The sequence below is a fragment of the Haemorhous mexicanus genome, chromosome 25, assembly GCF_027477595.1.
Source record: "Haemorhous mexicanus isolate bHaeMex1 chromosome 25, bHaeMex1.pri, whole genome shotgun sequence".
NCBI lineage: Eukaryota > Metazoa > Chordata > Aves > Passeriformes > Fringillidae > Haemorhous > Haemorhous mexicanus.
Window position 1 is genome coordinate 4580519 of NC_082365.1, and position 17470 is coordinate 4597988.

At 45.8% G+C, this 17470-nt stretch overlaps 1 protein-coding gene across 1 annotated transcript; it reads left to right on the forward strand.

Moving 5' to 3' along the window:
- The first annotated feature begins 557 nt into the window (after positions 1-557).
- STK38 (serine/threonine kinase 38) lies at positions 558-16715 on the forward strand. The gene is made up of 14 exons (XM_059867916.1): positions 558-731; positions 2520-2652; positions 5115-5166; positions 5312-5434; positions 6489-6572; positions 7529-7652; positions 8045-8199; positions 9780-9882; positions 10437-10498; positions 11046-11163; positions 11511-11634; positions 12338-12433; positions 12677-12771; positions 13552-16715. The coding sequence occupies exons 2-14, from the start codon at positions 2522-2524 to the stop codon at positions 13680-13682; spliced, it is 1398 nt and encodes a 465-aa protein (XP_059723899.1). The 5' UTR covers positions 558-731; positions 2520-2521; the 3' UTR covers positions 13683-16715.
- Positions 16716-17470: the final 755 nt, after the last annotated feature.

The window sequence follows — 17470 nt, forward strand, 5'->3', positions numbered from 1 at the left end:
GATCTTTAGGGCAGGATCTATGGGGCAGAAGGAATCCATGAGGCAGGATTTCAGGATCTATGGGGCACAGGGGATCTTTAGGGCAGGATCTATGGGGCACCCAGGTGCAGTGCATGTACGGTAAGGGTGTAAAAGGTTGTGCTGAAGAACAAGAAAGGGCAGACTCTTGCAGCCTTCTGAAGTGACCTGATGTTACTCTGTACAGGCAGACGCTTGAGGCATTCTGCTGCGGCATGGTGTTACTCTGCACGGGTGAATGCTTGAAGCCCTCTGAAATTGTACGGCGATACTTCGTGTATCGTGGACATCTCCACTGTGACATATGCTGCGACACCGCAGGTACGCCGGCACCCCAGAGCTGGCAGCGCCGGCGCCTCTGCCCGGACCAGGGCAGAGCAGGGGTGCCCCGGGTCCGCACCAGCCCTTCCGCCCCCGCGCCGCTCGGAGCCCCGGGCGCGGGGCAGGCGCGGGCCCGGCGCAGGCGCTGCCGGCGGGGGCGGGCGGGCGCGGGCTCCGCCCGGGCGGGGCGGGCCGGCCGCGGGGCGCCTGCGCTGCCGTAGCGGTCCCTGGGCCGCCCGTCCCGGCCGGGTCGCTGTCGGTGCGGGGAGCGGCGGTAGCGGTGCGGGGGCTCCGGCGGCTCCGGTCCCGAGCCCCCCACCCGCCGCTCCGCAGCCGCCTCGCCGGGACCCCGCCTCGCCTGCAGCTGCTGCCGCCCCTCCCGGGGGCTCCGGGTAAGCCGCTCCCGCCCTGTTCCTACGGGCGCCCCCCACCCAGCGCTCCGCATCCTCTCCCCGCCCTCTCTCTCTCCCTCCCTCCCTCCCCGCAGGCCCTTTGCCGCTCCGGGGGAGCGGAGCGGAGCGGGGGCGCCCGCCCGGAGCGCTCCGTGGGGCTGGGGGCGGCCGCGCTGCGGACCCGGGGCCGGCGGGGGTCCCCTGCTCCTCCCGTGTTGGTGGCTCGGGCCCCCTTTGTCCGCTCCCGGGGATGCTGCGGGGCCGCCACCCCAGTGCCACGCCGGTGTCACCTCCCCTGCCGAGCCCCGGTGCCCCCGGGGTGTCCAGCCCCGCTCCGTCCCGCCGCCCCCGGGGTGGTCGGTGGGCTCTGAGCGCCCATCCCCGTGGAAGGGGCCCCGAGCACCAACAGGTGGTTTGGTACCGACACTTTCTCTTTTCTTCCCCTTCCCTTTTTATTTCCCTTTCTGTCAGATAATTTTCCTGGTTTGTTCTCTAGGAAGTGAAAACCACCCATGGCTTTTACACTCATAACCACAGAGTGTCTAACCCGGTCTCCGGGGGTGCAGCCCACATTTCTGGGTGTGTAAGCACTCACCTCTGGGGTGTAACCCCATATCCAGGGGTACTCGCAGAGTGTGACCCCTTCCACTTGTGTCTGCCACTCTGAGCTGCTCTTGCATGAAGCCATGATTCCACCTCACATAAAGACACAATTCCATCTCAAAAGCCACCCAGCTGGAGATGGTCACCAGCTCCTGTCCCACGAGGAACCTGTGAAGACAGCCCTCATGTAGCTGCTGTCTGGGAAGGAGGTGGTTTGCAGGGCCCTGCCTCATAAAGATCTGCAAAAAGTCAACAGGAGTCATTTGAGCGTGTTGGCAGCACGCAGGGTTATAAAAATGGGAAGTGTCTCACCTGTTTTGTCTGCAATCTCTAGTAATAGTTGCAAAACTCTGTTACCTTCCTGTGAGTTACACGGTGTGCAGGAGAAGCAGGGTAAGGTGTAGTTGTACATTTGAAATCTTTGGGGATTTTTAATGCATATCAGGAAATGGAGCTGGGGTGTTAAATACACTGAAGCTGCTAACTCCAGTATTTATATACTGTAGTCTCAGAAACAGAAAGGTTATTAAAATACATATTTGTTAGAAATACATCTGTCTTAGAAATAAATATGTCAGATACTTACACTAGGGTTTGGGTTTTTGGCTTTTTTTAGACTACAACTTGCTCAAAGGCAGTGATCCTCTGGATCTGGCCAAATTTCTGTGAGAAAACATCTAGTAAAAGTGCTTAAGAACAACTAAATGCCCTTTTTGCTCATTCCTTAGTTGCTCTCTTATTGGGATAACTTTCAGGATTTAGATAAATTTCACATCAGAAGAGCCAGTAGGCAACTGGTGGAATTATTTCTGCAAGGCTTGTGGGAAGAATGACTTCTGGATTAGATGTTTCACTGTGATATTCCTGAATTTTGAGTATTTCATTAAAGACAGAATGTGGTGGCAGCAATAAACATTTGCAGTGCTGGCTGAAATTGTGGTTTTTGAGGCACAAAGTTTCTTAAGTTTCCTTCCCTCTAATTTCAGATCAAAAATGTTCAAAACAGGAAGTTTGACTTGTACCTTTTATTTTGTAAGACTTTTCCCTGCTTAGCTTAGACTGGTGATCTTTGTTGTTAAAATCTGAACTCTGTGATTAAGCATCTCTTAATGGGTATGGACTCTTGTTTGAAGATTATTTGTCATTTAAAATGTTTAATGTTCCTCCCTTCTCCTTTCCTACCAGCCATGGCCATGACAGGCCCTACACCGTGCTCATCCATGAGTAACCACACCAAGGAGAGAGTCACAATGACAAAGGTGACACTGGAAAACTTCTACAGCAACCTCATAGCTCAGCACGAGGAGCGAGAGATGAGGTAAAATTCCTTCTTGTTTCCCTTCCATGCTGGATAACAGCCAAAAGTTATATTGAATGAATTTTGTTTTCAAAGCAAAAATAATAAAATCTTCTGGTTTGTGTTGGAAGGGACCTTAAAACTCATCCAGTTCCACCCCCTGCCAAGGCAGGGACACCTTCCACTGTCCCAGGTTGCTCCAAGCCCCATCCAACCTGGCCTTGGACCCTTCCAGGGATCCAGGGGCATCCACAACTGCTCTGGGCACCCTGTGCCAGGGCCTGTCCACCCTCCCAGGGAACAATTCCTTCCCACTATCCCACCTAACCCTGTCCTGTGGCAGTGGGCAGCCATTCCCTCTTGTTCTGTCCTTCCAGGCTCTTGTCTCAAGCCCCTCTCCAGTTCTCTTGGAGCTCCTTTAGGCCCTGGAAGGGGCACTGAGCCCTCCATGGAGTGTTCTCCTCTCCAGGCTGGGCAGTCCCAGCTCTCCCAGCCTGGCTTCAGCCCTTGGAGCATCTCTGTGGCCTCCTCTGGACTCCTCCAGTAGCTCCAGCTCTTTCCTGGCCCCAGGGTTGGAGCTAGCTCTGCAGGTGGGGTCTCACCTGAGCAGGGCAGAGGGGCAGAATCCCCCCCTCCCCTGCTGCCCACGCTGGGGGATCAGCTCAGGGCTCACTGGGGTCTGCACTGGGCATGTCCAGCTCTGCCTCACCAACACCCCCAAATCCTTGTGCCAGGGCTGCTCCCAGTCCATTCTCTGGGTTTTGCTGGGATTGCCCCAAGCCATGTGCAGGATGTGCAGGGAGCCAAGGAGGGGCTGCTGTGAGGAGTCACTCAGTGCTGGGACTGACCTGGACCTCTTTGGACCTCTTTAGTCCAGCAATGGACTGCACTGAGCTGTGTGACTTAACTTTGGCTGGAACCCTCTCATTTGCTGAATATCCTCAACTGTAGCACTTCTGCTGTTCTCCCAGCTTGCCATGGAGTCTGTAACTAGAATTTGGAAAATGGTTCAGTGTTGGTTTGGCTTTGCTGCTTAACAAGCTCCCCGAGGAGCTCCCCAATGCCTGCTCGCTGCAAGAGCTGCAGAAATGAGGAGGCAATTTAGAAATAAATACTAATGTGCAAAGATATTTGCTTCAAAGCTTCTGATGAGTAAAGAGAGACTGAGGTCCAATTCAGGCAGAAAATATCATTAGTTTCTTTCTCCTCAAAATTCTCTTGCCTTTAAAATTTATTTACTTATTTGAGCACTGTTGTGTATTCCCAAAATCTCAGTTTTTTTTCTGTTTAGGATCAAGACTTTGTCTGAACAAGCAGACTGGACTTTATAAGTTACATGTTTTTTGTAACAACACATGTCTGTGGGTGTGTAATTTGGAGTTGAAATGGTATTGACACTGTACCCTGAAGTGCAGATTGACCCTGTTAGGGATATTTGGGGGAATTTCAGCATGGCTTTGGCATCACTCAGTCCTGCTGAGCTGTTTAGTTCTGTGTAATTCAGACTTTGCTACTGGAGTTGCTGGTTTGAGTGTGGGTTGGGGTCACTGGGCAGGGCTCCCTAGTACTTGAGCAAGGGCATTTTCATTGTGCCTGATTCTGAAGTGATAACCCCAAATATTATCACATCACAGCAGCTGCAGAGAGCCCCAGGAGACAGGAAGAGGATCTTGCAAAGAATAACTTGCAGAAGGAGAAGGAATTTTTTAGTACATTTGTAATGTCCCAAACCACCAGGCCCCTGTTCAGCCAGCTGTTAATAATGACTGGCACTGGGAAAAAGTTCCAGGGGATAATCATTACAAATGTCCCCTGAAGTCATTCCCCTTCTAAAGTCTTCCTTCCTCCTTTCTTTCCTCCCAAATAATCCCTTTGTACTAAGACTGTAAATATTTCTGATTCTTTAAGGGGGAGAACATGTACAGACAAGTTTCCTCTTCCCAAATATTTTGAGTATTTCAGGGATTAAGAAATCTAAAATAACTTTTCTCATCTTGCATGTGAATAGTTTGAGATGCAGAGAAATTTTCAATGTGTTTGAATACCAATTCTCCCTGGAATAAGTGAAATTTTGGTGTTTAAATGCTTTTTATGGCTCTGGCCTGAAGTGACTTGCCCAGCTGTCAGAGACAGATAAGAACAGAACCCAGATCTCTCAATTTGTATTTGTGTACAGCAAAAATGTACACTTGAATAACTTGTGGAACTCAAGGCAGGTTTAGTTTATTAAAACCAGAGAGGACAAGGTTGGAATTATAAAACTGCACAGTAGATTCTTCAAAATTAATTTCCTGTCTGAGTTTCTTGTACATCTTTACCCTCATAACTTGCTGGCACGGACCAGAGGCTGTGGATATGTGCATCTTGTTAAGAAAGAAAGAAAGAAAGAAAGTTAATGATTCAACCTGGGGTTTTTTCTAATTTAATTTAAAAAGCAAGGTTAATGATTCAGCCTTGATTTGTCTAATTTGTCTCTGCTCTAGACAAAAGAAACTAGAACAAATGATGGAAGAAGAAGGCCTAAAAGATGAAGAGGTAATGAATATGGAGAAACTATCTTAATGGTTAAATACAAGAAATTTTCTTTTTCTAAATGGAGATCTGGGATCTTCCCTTGGAATTGCTGTGGTCCCTGTGGAAGCCACCTGCAGAGCTCTCACTGGGGTCTCTTAACCTCTAGAAAAGAATCAGGAGGTCGGCACATGCACAGAAGGAGACGGAGTTCCTTCGCCTGAAGAGAACCAGGCTTGGACTGGAGGACTTTGAGTCTCTCAAAGTAATAGGCAGAGGAGCATTTGGAGAGGTGAGTCCAGAAAAAAATGGCTACATGTGTTTTTAACTGGCTCTGGTGTTTGTTCAAGACTTGTTCAGTTTATAAAAGCAAAAGGAACAAGCCCAGATTGCCTTTAGCTGAACAGTCACGTGCAGCTGGTTTTTTTACCTAATAAATGCTGGTGCAAGGCATCCTGTGCTTTCAAGGAAACAGAATGATGTTGAAAATGATCTGATGGACAGCTAAATACAGGTTTGCAGTGGGTTTTAAAGGTGAACTTCTGGGGCTGGACTTAGGAAGAGGTGGAGAGCCCTTGCAAAGGCTCTTCTGGTGACCTTGAAAGAAGGGGCTTTGGACCATCTGCTTTAGGTGTATGCTTTTTTCTGATTTGGAGATGGGGTAATTGAGAGGTGTTCTAGAAACTTTTATTCTCTTTTAGTCAATACAGATGTTATAATTTACACCATCACAATCAGAAGTTAACTATTTCTTAATTACAATATAAGTGTTTCTTGGTCTATCAGTTTTTGCTACCTTGTGTTCTAAATGCTTTAAAGCTAGTTATTGAAAATTGCTCTTGGTGGGTATTATATATATATATTTAATATAAATATATATATATAAAAGAATTGCAATGTATTTATTTTAAAACTTGTTTCTAATTCTATTTTTCTCTCAACAATGTTTATCCTATTCCATAATATTTCTAAGTTAATATTTTTAATCTTATCCTATTCCATAATATTTCTAAGTTAATATTTTTAATCTTATCCTATTCCATAATATTTCTAAGTTAATATTTCTTATCTCAGAGTTTCCATACAAATGTACACTATGTGAACTTTCTATTAAACTTTTAAGAATTCTCTGCAAATCTGTTTCCTACAGGTGTGAATCACTCATGGTCCCCTGTTAAAATAACTGCAGCTCATAGCATTAACAGGACTTTGTGCCTTTGCTGTGCACTGTGTAATGCTTCTTGTGTTTTACAATCTGAGATGATTTCATGAAATGGAAGCCAAGGGCTTGATACCCAACTTTGTCAAGAGCAGAGCTGGTTTGATCAGTCTGTGTGTGCCCCCAGGTGCGCCTGGTGCAGAAGAAGGACACGGGGCACGTCTATGCCATGAAGATCCTACGCAAAGCTGATATGCTTGAGAAGGAGCAGGTGAGGAACACCCTGAGCAGGAGCTGTACCATGGATCACCCTGTGGTGTGTGCAGAGGAGGAATGGGCTTCTGTGCATCAGGAGCTAAAAATTCTGGGGGTTTTTGTGTCTTTTCTTATAGAGGAAATAAGTCAGAAAAATCTCTGAATTCACAAGCACTTCTTTTCAACACAAAGTCCTGTGCAAATGATTCAGTGCAGGCTTTGAGGCCAGTGTTTTACTGCACTTCTGACCTGCAGGATCAGATATAAATATCAGAGATACAACTGCAGGAACTGTATCATGGATCACTCTGTGGTGTGTGCATCTGTGCTTCAGTAGCTAAAAATTCTGGGTTTTTTTTGTGTCTTTTTTTATAGAGGAAATAAGTCAGAAAAATCTCTGAATTCACAAGGACTTCTTTTCTAGTGGACTCTTTCAACACAAAGTCCTGTGCAAATGATTCAGTGCAGGCTTTGAGGCCAGTGTTTTACTGCACTTCTGATCTGCAGGATCAGATATAAATATCAGAGATACAACTGCTGGAATTCAGACTCAGAGACATAAAGCAGCAGCATTTAACATATTTAAGGCTTTCCTTTGCTAGTACTTCTGGATATATAATGGTCTGGGACAGTCACGTGTTCAGCACTGGGATGAAGCTCTTGTGTTTTCAAAAAGAGATCTAATGGTTAGGTATATTTGTAAAGAATTGAGATTTTTGTTTATAGGATTTAGATAATGTGCAGGTTTACTATATATAGAGTTATATATATTATATATAGATGTGTATGTAATAGGTATAAAATATATGTATATAATCAACTACAAGTTGAATGTTCTGATAGTGTTTCTGCCCTTGTGCAGAAATTTGACTTTTGTCTTCTCAATATTTGATGCTGTTCAGAAGAATAATTGAATTGCCTGTGAAATATATGAATTTAATAAAACTTATCCAGTGCACTGTGTGTGTCCAGGTTGGCCACATCCGTGCAGAACGGGACATCCTGGTGGAGGCAGACAGCTTGTGGGTTGTGAAGATGTTCTATAGTTTCCAGGACAAGCTAAACCTCTACCTGATCATGGAGTTCCTGCCTGGAGGTAACTCTGGAATGCAAGGGCTGCTCTCCTTTTGTTGGGGATTGCTGATTTCTTCATTACAGATGCAGTCTGGGACTAGAGTGCGTGTGATGTTTGTACTGTACATCTGGAAGGGAACAAGATTTCTGCTTTTTAGGGTACTGAGGTGTTTGGGCAGGCTTGAGGTTTCCTGTTTGGGTCTTCAAGCTGCAGGTATTTAAACTTGGCTTTAATATTCTTCTAGTTCCTACCCTAGCTATGCCCTGGCTGTCTATAGAGCCAGAGCATATCCAGGTTTGGCAACCTCTGACCTGCTGTTTTTAGCTGAATGCAGCAGAAATAGCTTTTTTCTATAAATGTCTTCAAACTCAGTGAGAGTGGAGCCTGTGTGTTCACCTCTGGGGGGTTTCCAGGTGACATGATGACACTGTTGATGAAGAAGGACACTCTGACAGAGGAAGAGACACAGTTCTACATTGCTGAGACCGTGCTGGCCATTGACTCCATCCACCAGCTGGGATTCATCCATCGTGACATAAAACCAGACAACCTCCTCCTGGACAGCAAGGTATGGGCTGGCCATGAGCAGAGGCCTTGTGATTGCTCATATTGACCTGAGGGGGTGTTGACAGTTGTGGAAGAAGATGGTGCTTCTTTATTTAGCCCCGTTCCTTCCAGCTTTTGAGGGGCATATCTGCCAAATTGCCAGGGAAAATCCCCTAAAGCCAGGAAAGACCCCAGCTCCACTCAGACCTTGAGCTCTTCTGACAGCTGTTTAAACTATTTTTGGCTATTTCAGATGCAGTTTAAAGCACGTGGTTTTAGTTCCCTCTTAGGCAAAGCTGTTTCCCTTTTCTCTCACAACTGTTACACTCCCACTGGCCAGCTCTGGTCGTACCAAATGTGAAGGACGTGGCTCTTCAGTAGCCAGGCTGAGAGTGGAGAACCTCCCTCAGGATCAGGGTGTACCCCTGAGGGCTGCCCAGGCTACCTGGTTATTGCAGGCACTTTGCAGAAATCCCAGTTGTTTCAGCATCCTCTTATTTCTCACTCCAAGTTTGCCTAAAATCAAGATTTCTTGGAAAGAGTTTGCCAGCAGTAAATAATGACTTTCCCACTACTGTGTAATGCACTGGTGGAATTACTGCAGAATCCCAGGATGGTTTGGGTTGGAAGGGGCCTGGAAACTCATCCTGTTCCACTCCCTGCCAGCAGCAGGGACACTTTCTGCTGTCCCAGGTTGCTCCAAGCCCCATCCAATCTGGCCTTGGACACTTCAGGGCTGGGGCAGCCACAGCTTCTCCAAGCAGTGTGTCCAATTCAGAATGTTCACCTCTAGACATGACTGCATTTAGAACTTTGAAAAGGAGGTAAACTTTATAGATACACCTCTAAAAATTGCTCTTAGTCAGTGTGGTCATGTTATGCACCAGGACAGATTCAGTCACTGAGCTGAGGGTGATTTTTATGTCCTGGGGCCAATACTCAACCCAGGGACTGCAGCTGCCTCTGGAGAAGTTTCCTTTTGCCCTGAAGTGGTTGGGCACTTGCAGAGCAGAGGTTTCCTGAAGGAAATTGTCACTGGGCTTTCTCTGTGGAGTAGCAGTGGAAGTACTGATGGTTTCATTCCCTGCTCCCATCCAGTGTTGGGTTTAAAGGAGGAAGGCAAAGGACATTGAGGGGCTGGAGCGTGTCCAGAGAAGGGATGGAGCTGGGGAAGAGTCTGGGGCACCAGGAGGGGCTGAGAGACCTGAGGGGGCTCAGCCTGGAGAAAAGGAGGCTCAGGGGGGTCCTGCTTGCTCTCCCTGACAGGAAGGTGCAGCCAGGTGGGGGTCAGGCTCCTCTGCCATGTCTCAAGTGAAAGAACGAGAGGAGCTGGCCTTAAGTTGTGCTGGGGAGGTTCAGATTAGATATTAGATTTTTTTTTTTTTTTTTTTTTTTTCACTGCAGGAATGGTCAGGCATTGGAATAAATTGCCCAGGGAGGTAGTAGAGTCACAGTCTCTGGAAGTCTTCAAGAGGCACTTGGGGACATAATTTAGAGGTGTTGAGGGTGGTGTTGGGTTCTCTTCCAACCTTGCTGATGCTGTGATTTACTATGATAATGCTAATATTGGTTTTTTTTTTTTTTTTTTTTGTTTATTTCTAGGGCCACGTGAAACTCTCAGATTTTGGTCTGTGTACTGGACTGAAGAAAGCCCACAGGACAGAATTTTACAGGAACTTGAATCACAGTCTTCCCAGTGACTTCAGTAAGTTCTTTGGCTCCAAAGGGTATCTGGTTGGTTGCTCTTGGGTCCTGACAAAACTCATTTCAGTGTGAGGGCATGGCTGCACTGGGGAGTCTAATAATCAACTTTACATCTTGAGGTGGATTTTCATTTTCTGTAAAATAATTTCAGTTACTTTAAACCCATTTTCATTTCCAGAAATTTGAAACAGACTCTGCTGTAGCTTTTTGTATGTGTAATAAAATGAGAATTCAGTGAGTTGGTAGCTGCTGGCTGGATCTCAAGTGTTACTGAAATGAATAAACCAGCAGAGTCTCTGAGTATCCAGGATTATTCTGGAGGGGAAGAACTTGGATCATGGAGTTACATCAACCCTGAAAGCATGGTTTGCTAATGAAAGGCTCAGTTAGATGTTGCCCATATTTCAGAGCTTTGGAAGTTGCTGAGAGGTTTAGGTTTGAGGTATTGACACACATCTTAAATGAGACCTTTAGTGTAGTGGTAAAGATATTTTGGGGGTAAAAATATATTGGGTGCCTAGTAGGATTCAGTCACAGCTATTGAATCTGCTTCAGCTTTCCAGAACATGAATTCCAAGAGGAAAGCAGAGACTTGGAAGAGGAATCGCCGGCAGCTGGTGAGTAGGTTCCACCTGCTTGGAGATGTTCCTGCTGAGGTGTTGCATCCACATGGAACATGGATTTACATGGAAGTTTTTAATGCATCTGAGTTCTGGACGATCCTGAAAGGAAAAGATTCAGGCATTTTTTTAAAAAGAAGAGGAATGACTCTAGTTTGTCCTTCATCCATCTGCTGAACAGCTGGTGACATATGTGCAGAGATAGCACTGCCATAATTATTTACATGGATAGCTGAAGTCTCCCAGCCAAAACTATCAGTTCTTGCCACTTCCAGTCTCACAAAGGGCTGCTGACCCATTCCAAGGTGACCCATTCCAGGACAGTGATACCCTTCCCTGTTTTCTTGGTGCTATTTTAAGACTCTTTCATGTGAAGGTGTTAATTTTGCCTCTACATATCTTGGAAGAAAGGCTTTAAACACCTTTGCTAAAGGATCTCAGAGACAATCTGGTGTTGTCCCAAAATAACCAGTGTTGTATAAGTTCCCATGTCCATGTCAGGCAGTTTTCCCTACAAATGCATAACTGATGGTGTTTGTTCCAGGCTTTTTCTACAGTGGGAACTCCAGATTACATTGCTCCTGAGGTTTTCATGCAGACTGGATACAACAAGCTGTGTGACTGGTGGTCCCTGGGGGTCATCATGTACGAGATGTTGATTGGTAAGGACCAGGCAGGGCAGGCTGGAGGTGGGAATGGTGGAGCAGGACAGCAGCTGTATTCATAGAATCCCAGACTGGTTTGGGTTGGAAGGGACCTTACAGCTCATCCAGTGCCACTCCCTGCCATGAGCAGGGACACCTTCACTATCCCAGGTGGCTCTAAGCCCCATCCAGCCTGGCCTTGGACACTTCCAGGGCTGGGGCAGCCACAGCTGCTCTGGGCAGCCTACATCTGTACTTGGGGTCATGTTTTCAGAGCATGCACTCCTTGCCTGGTCTCTGTGGTGTGTTTTGGCTTCAGCAATTAATTTTGCTTGATCCAAGGTGATATTTTTGTTTCTTTACAGGTTATCCACCATTCTGTTCTGAGACTCCTCAAGAGACATATAAGAAAGTGATGAACTGGAAGGAGACCCTGACATTTCCTCCAGAGGTTCCAATCTCTGATAAAGCAAAGGATCTTATTTTAAGGTGCCAGCCCCATGGTTTGCCAGTTAATCCAGCACTAATTTTCTTGTCTTGTCTCTGTATTCTGTGCCTCTCATGGTTTGTTTCACATGGAAAACCCTGATGCTACAAACTCTTACACATATGCATCAAATGCTGAACTCTCTTGTCAAATACTTTAGTCTCTCAGGCCATTTAGTGGTTCCCTGACTAAACTGTGCTAAAAAGGAGTTCCCATGGAAGTGCTACTACTCTGGCAAAATGTTTCTGCTCCCCATTTTGCCTGCAGACTTCTCATGGAAGGACACAAGTTCAATCCTTTTGCCAGAGCTGATTTCTTGCAACAGCAATGATTTTGCCTTTGTATGCACTGGAGCATACAAATGTATCCCAGTGCTTGCTGACTCATTTGTACTTCAGTATCTATTCTCAGGACAGAAATATACATGTCTGGTTTTTTAGGCTCTGTATGTTCTGCTCTGCTCTGGTCCTGAAATAGAGAGGTCACGTTATCCTGTTGTGAAGGAATAGCACATCTTAACTGTGGCATTGGACATGACATTCCTATACATAACTTTGTGTCTTGGTTTTGCTGTGGAAGTTCTTTGTCTGCTCCACTTATATGTTAAGAAACTGCAGCAGGATCAGTTCAGAAAGCTGTTCCATTTCTGGATGGAATGCTTTCGTTTTCATTCTCCCTTCATTTTCATTCTTCCTTCCATCCCAGATTTTGCTGTGAATGGGAGCACAGAATTGGTGCATCTGGTGTGGAGGAAATAAAGAGTAACCCATTCTTTGAAGGGGTTGATTGGGAGCACATCAGGTAAGATGCTTTGCAGAAAAGCAACTGCTCTTCTCTAGGGACTGCTCAGGCCAGCCCTGGTCTGCAGCAGGGAGCAGCTGACTGTCATTTATCATATCCAGCTGTGGGTGAGAGCATTTTGTTCTCTTCCTGAAGCTTGCTGAAGTTTAGGTACCTTCAGTCATGATTCTGTTAAGAAATGAAAGGTGAACCCTGCTTTGTCTGCCTTTGAAATCTCAATGCTTCATCTGCTCTTCTTGGCAGAGAGAGACCTGCTGCGATTTCAATAGAAATTAAAAGCATTGATGATACCTCAAACTTTGATGAATTTCCAGAATCTGATATCCTTAAACCAACAGGTAAATGTTTGATTCTCTGTGTAAGCCTTCCTCTTCTCCTGTAGAATAATCCTTCTGTTAGTCAGATCTTACTAGATGCTGAATTTGTTTTTTATGGCTTGGAAGCCTTGTGGTGCAGGGGGTGCAAGCTGGAATTTGGATTCCAGGAGATGCAGGCTTGTAAATTCTGTGGGAGTTGCCTGAGAAAGGGCAGCTCTCAGAGGCAGCAGAGCTTCCAGAAAGTTCAAATCTCAGCAGGGCCTGAGAGCCCAATGCTGCAAGTTCCCCTTGGTGCTGATTCCTGCTGGCACTTGGAGGAGGGGTGGGGAAGGGTGGAGCTCAAGGGGATGTTTTGCTCTGAATCTCTGAAGGATCACAGCAAAGCCATACATTTGCTCATTGAGTTTAAAAACAGAATCCCAGACTGGTTTGGGTTGGAAGGGACCTTAAAGCTCATCCCACTCCACCCCCTGCCATGTGCAGGGACACCTTCACTATCCTGGGTTGCTCCAAGCCTGTCCAGCCTGGCCTTGGACACTTCCAGGGACTGGAGCATCCATCACCTCTCTGGGCAACCTGTGCCAGTGTTTCACAGCTCACATTGTAAAAAATTTCTTCTTTCTGTGATCTGAATCTGCCCTCTTCTAGCTTACAGTGCTTGGGCCATGTCCTGTGTCCCAGAAGTTCTTTCCTGGGGTTGAAGCACGAAGCTGCATCTGTGTTTAGGATATTTTTTTTCCTTTAGAAACATTCATCCAGTGTTTTGTACGAAAATATTCTATTTCTTCTATGTCTTCCCAGTGGCAACAAGCAACCACCCAGAGACAGACTACAAGAACAAAGACTGGGTTTTCATCAATTACACCTACAAGCGTTTTGAGGGCCTGACAGCCCGAGGAGCAATTCCATCCTATATGAAAGGAGGGAAGTAACACAGCTTTACCTGGGACTTCTGAGCCTTGGAATTCTGTTGCTGTATTTTGGGTTTATACCCATAAAAGAACTTGTTCTTGTTTTTTAAAGAAAACTTGAGGGCTATCAACTCTTGGAGAAGACTTCAGGACCCCGTTTTGTTACACACCTGGTTGTCATTAAGGATTTTTTTTCCCCACGCCATTGAAAAATTCCACGTGTTTGCATCATCTCTGCTGCCAGCACCTTTTGCTGATTCAGGAGCAAGAGTTTTTTTTATATTCTTTGCCAGACTGTCCAATCCATTGGGAGATGAGAGCAAGCTTTCCCTTTGGCATTGCAAAGCACGGGATTCTATAGGACTGCATCCAGTCCTGCATTAAGTGACAAACTCTCTCTGCCAATTCTGCCAGCACTGTTTGCCCAGCAGTTGAGGACTCCAGGACAGAGGAAACAAAGCAATAATTGAAGCTTGAGACAGACAACTCTCCAGGAAACTGTCTAGTGGAAGGACAAAACTCAGATTGCCTTAACCTAACTTTGTAGTGCTGTTTTTATAATGCTCCTTGGAAGCCTCTTCAATAGCATTTCTCAGCTCTGTCACTGTGGCCCCCAGTTCTGGTGCACTTTACTTTTGGTACTAAGTGACCCTCAAGCCATTTAATATTTTTTCTAAATTAAGAAATTTTGCAACACTTTTTCTTTCCTAAATAGAGGAGAAATGGGCCATTTCCTCCACTGAGCTCCGAGTTTTTGGTTACTGTATGTCAGGATGGATCCATAAACAGTGCAGATAAACTACAGCTGGGCACATATGTGGGTCTGGAATTAGAGCAGGGGGAGGGAAATTCCAGGAACCTGATTCTTGGTGGGCAAGTTGTGCACAGCTGGGCCAGTCCTGAGGCTCTCCAGGTTGGCTGCTGCTGTTTCTCAGCCACCTCTGAGCTCTGCTGCATTTTCAGTGGTTTAAAGGCCAAAACCCAACTTCTGTGGCCTTTCTGCTGTTGGTTTTGAGCAGAACAGGATCAGAATGTTGCTGCTGGAGCCTGCCTGGTGTTCCCTCACCGAGCTGCTCTTGCTGTTCTGGCTGCACCATCTGTACCTGGAGTGTTCATGGATGGTGCTCATGGGGTCACTTGTGGGGCACTGGATCCCGCTGTGTCCACTCGTTGATTGTTGCCTACTCTGTTTATAAAAGTACATTCAGTTCTGATCAGGGTCTCTCCAGGAGAGCCCTAAAGTGCCTTTCCTTGCCTAAGCCTCTCTCAGAACATGACAGCATTTTGGGAGGGAGGATTCTGCCTCAGCTGAGCTTTTTCTAAAGTGTTTTTCTAACCACAAGCTCCACGTTGTGCCCGTTTGTAGTCAGCTCTGCACTAGCAGGGGCAGGTGGCATTAATCCTTGGGCCTGCATGGTTCCAGTCTGGAATTTACAATCAGATATTAGAAATACAATTCAATGAGTTTTCTAAAAGCATGTCTCAATTCAAATTGTCTTGGATTCCTGCAAACTTCTCTTGGTGCTGAACACTAACTCCGGAGTACAGACAAGACAAAGCTCCAGTGATGTCTCACAGGAAAAAAAAAAAGGCTTCCAGGTCTGTTTAGTCCTGATTTTCTTAATTAGAAAATGAAATAAAATGGATTTGTAGTGGAACATGTTTTTTATATAGGTGCTTTTAGGGAATGTTTACCTAGATGTCTCTTGACTCGAGTGCCATCCCGAAGGACTGCTGGGGGACTGCCAGTACTGTACAGAACTCATCAGGGTCCTCCCCTCACCACCCCTGTGCTTCTTGTACATGTCCTGAGTTTATGACTTGCCATAAGCAGTTCAGACAACAGTTGGATCCTACCAAGCTGAAATGCAAAACCAGCCTTAATCAGAAGTCCCAGGATCTCTGTAATCAGAAGGGCTCACTCGGATGGATAAGGGCTAATGGAAGGAATGACTTACAGGATCAGGCTTTCATCAACTCGTCCCTACATCACATTCTGCTCCCTTCTGACTTTGCATGAAGGACTGATACCAGCTTCTCAAACTGTTCCATCCTTATCCTGCAGTTTCTTCTAGCCATTTGAAAATGTTGCCTTATAAACCATTGGAATTAATGTAAGACCATTTTTTTTTTCTTCAATTCCTAACAGCTTAGTTACTGCCTTAAAATAAAAACAAAAATCAAAATCCTTTGAAGCTGCTGCGGATTAGGAACAAATGATTTTGAGATAACAGCTTCATTCTTAGCCCTTTACTGAAAGGGACCAGCATTTTTATTTATAAATACCAAAGATGAAGAAGCTGAACAATTTAAAGTTGTGATAAGTTGCTGTGAAAAAACAACGCTCTAGTACTGTGTATTGTGCATTTTTAGTGCTGTGTTTGAAGTGGGACCCCTCAGGTGTGTCACTGGAGTCCAAGGTGAAGTTTTCAAAGGCACAAGGAGCAGTTGGGTACCTCATTCCTGTTGTCTTCCAGCAAAAGTTGGATGTGTTTGAATCCAGTCCTGCTGGACACACCTTTGCAGTGGGAGGTTCTGTATCCCAGGTACACTGTAAGCCTGCATCCTGTTCCAGTTTTTTAACCAACATTAGGGAAAGAAGTGTCTCCCACATCTCCCACAGCATCTCCTTCCCAGGATCCATACTTCACTGCTAACAGTAAGGATTTTGTATGCCTGTTACATCTCCCACGGTAGCCAAACATTTTTACATTTTTTTGTATTTTGAGGTTCTTAGTATCTTTTACCTCTTTTTTTTTTTTTTTTTTTTAAGCTGCAGTTGCTGGATTTGTAGAAGTAATTCCAATCTGAATTTCCAATGGATCTGAACACCTTATGCTGCCAGTTCATCTCTGTATCATGCCTAGCATAAAGCTGCACTAAGTGTTTCTTATCACTGTGCCCTGACTCTGCCTTAACCTCGAAGTTGAAAAAGTGTTCTGTAAATATTTAAAAGCTGTTACAAAGTTGCACTGTACAATTTGGCAGGTGTAGTCAACTTTTTATGGAGCAATCTCATTGTTTTGTGTAAATAAAATCCTCTTAGTAAACACACTCTTGTTGGTATGTTGTGTTTTACAAACAGAAATCAGGAAATCCTGGAATGGTTTGGGTTGGAAGGGTTTAAAGCTCATCCATTCCAGCCCCTGCCATGGGAAGGGAGGCCTTCCACTATCCCAGGCTGCTCCAAGCCCTGTCCAGCGTGGCCTTGGACACTGCCAGGGATCCAGGGGCAGCCACAGCTGCTCTGGGCACCTGTGCCAGGGCCTGCCCACCCTCCCAGGGAACAAATCCTTCCCAATATCCCATCTATCTCTGCCCTCTGGCAGTGGGAAGCCATTCCCCTTGTCCAGGTCCTGATGAAGATTCCTCCACTTTTCTTGTAGCCCCTCTAGATAGTGGAAGGTGCTGTGAGGTCTTCACCTTGTTCAAACTGTTAGTGCCTTGCCAACCTTCATCAAGAGAAGCCTGGAAGTACATCCAAGGCTGAAGATGGAAATCAAAGCCAGACCTGCCCCAAAGCTGTTTTTTTCTGAAGTGGGTAAAAGTGAAGAACACTTTTCACAGCACTGACCAAAACCACTGGGGCTTGTTAGAGATGCTGCAGTTCATGGGTTGAGGAGTGTTGTCTGTGCTGCCTTTAGAACATCACTGCAATGAGGTAGTGTAGGGATGAAGTAAACTTTGGGGTCCTCTCAGCACAAATGGTAGGAACACCTCTCTGCAAACCAGGCTCTGATGCCAAACTACTCCTAAGACTTTGGAATCACAACCCACACTTACTTAATGAAGCAAAGAAACAAAACCTT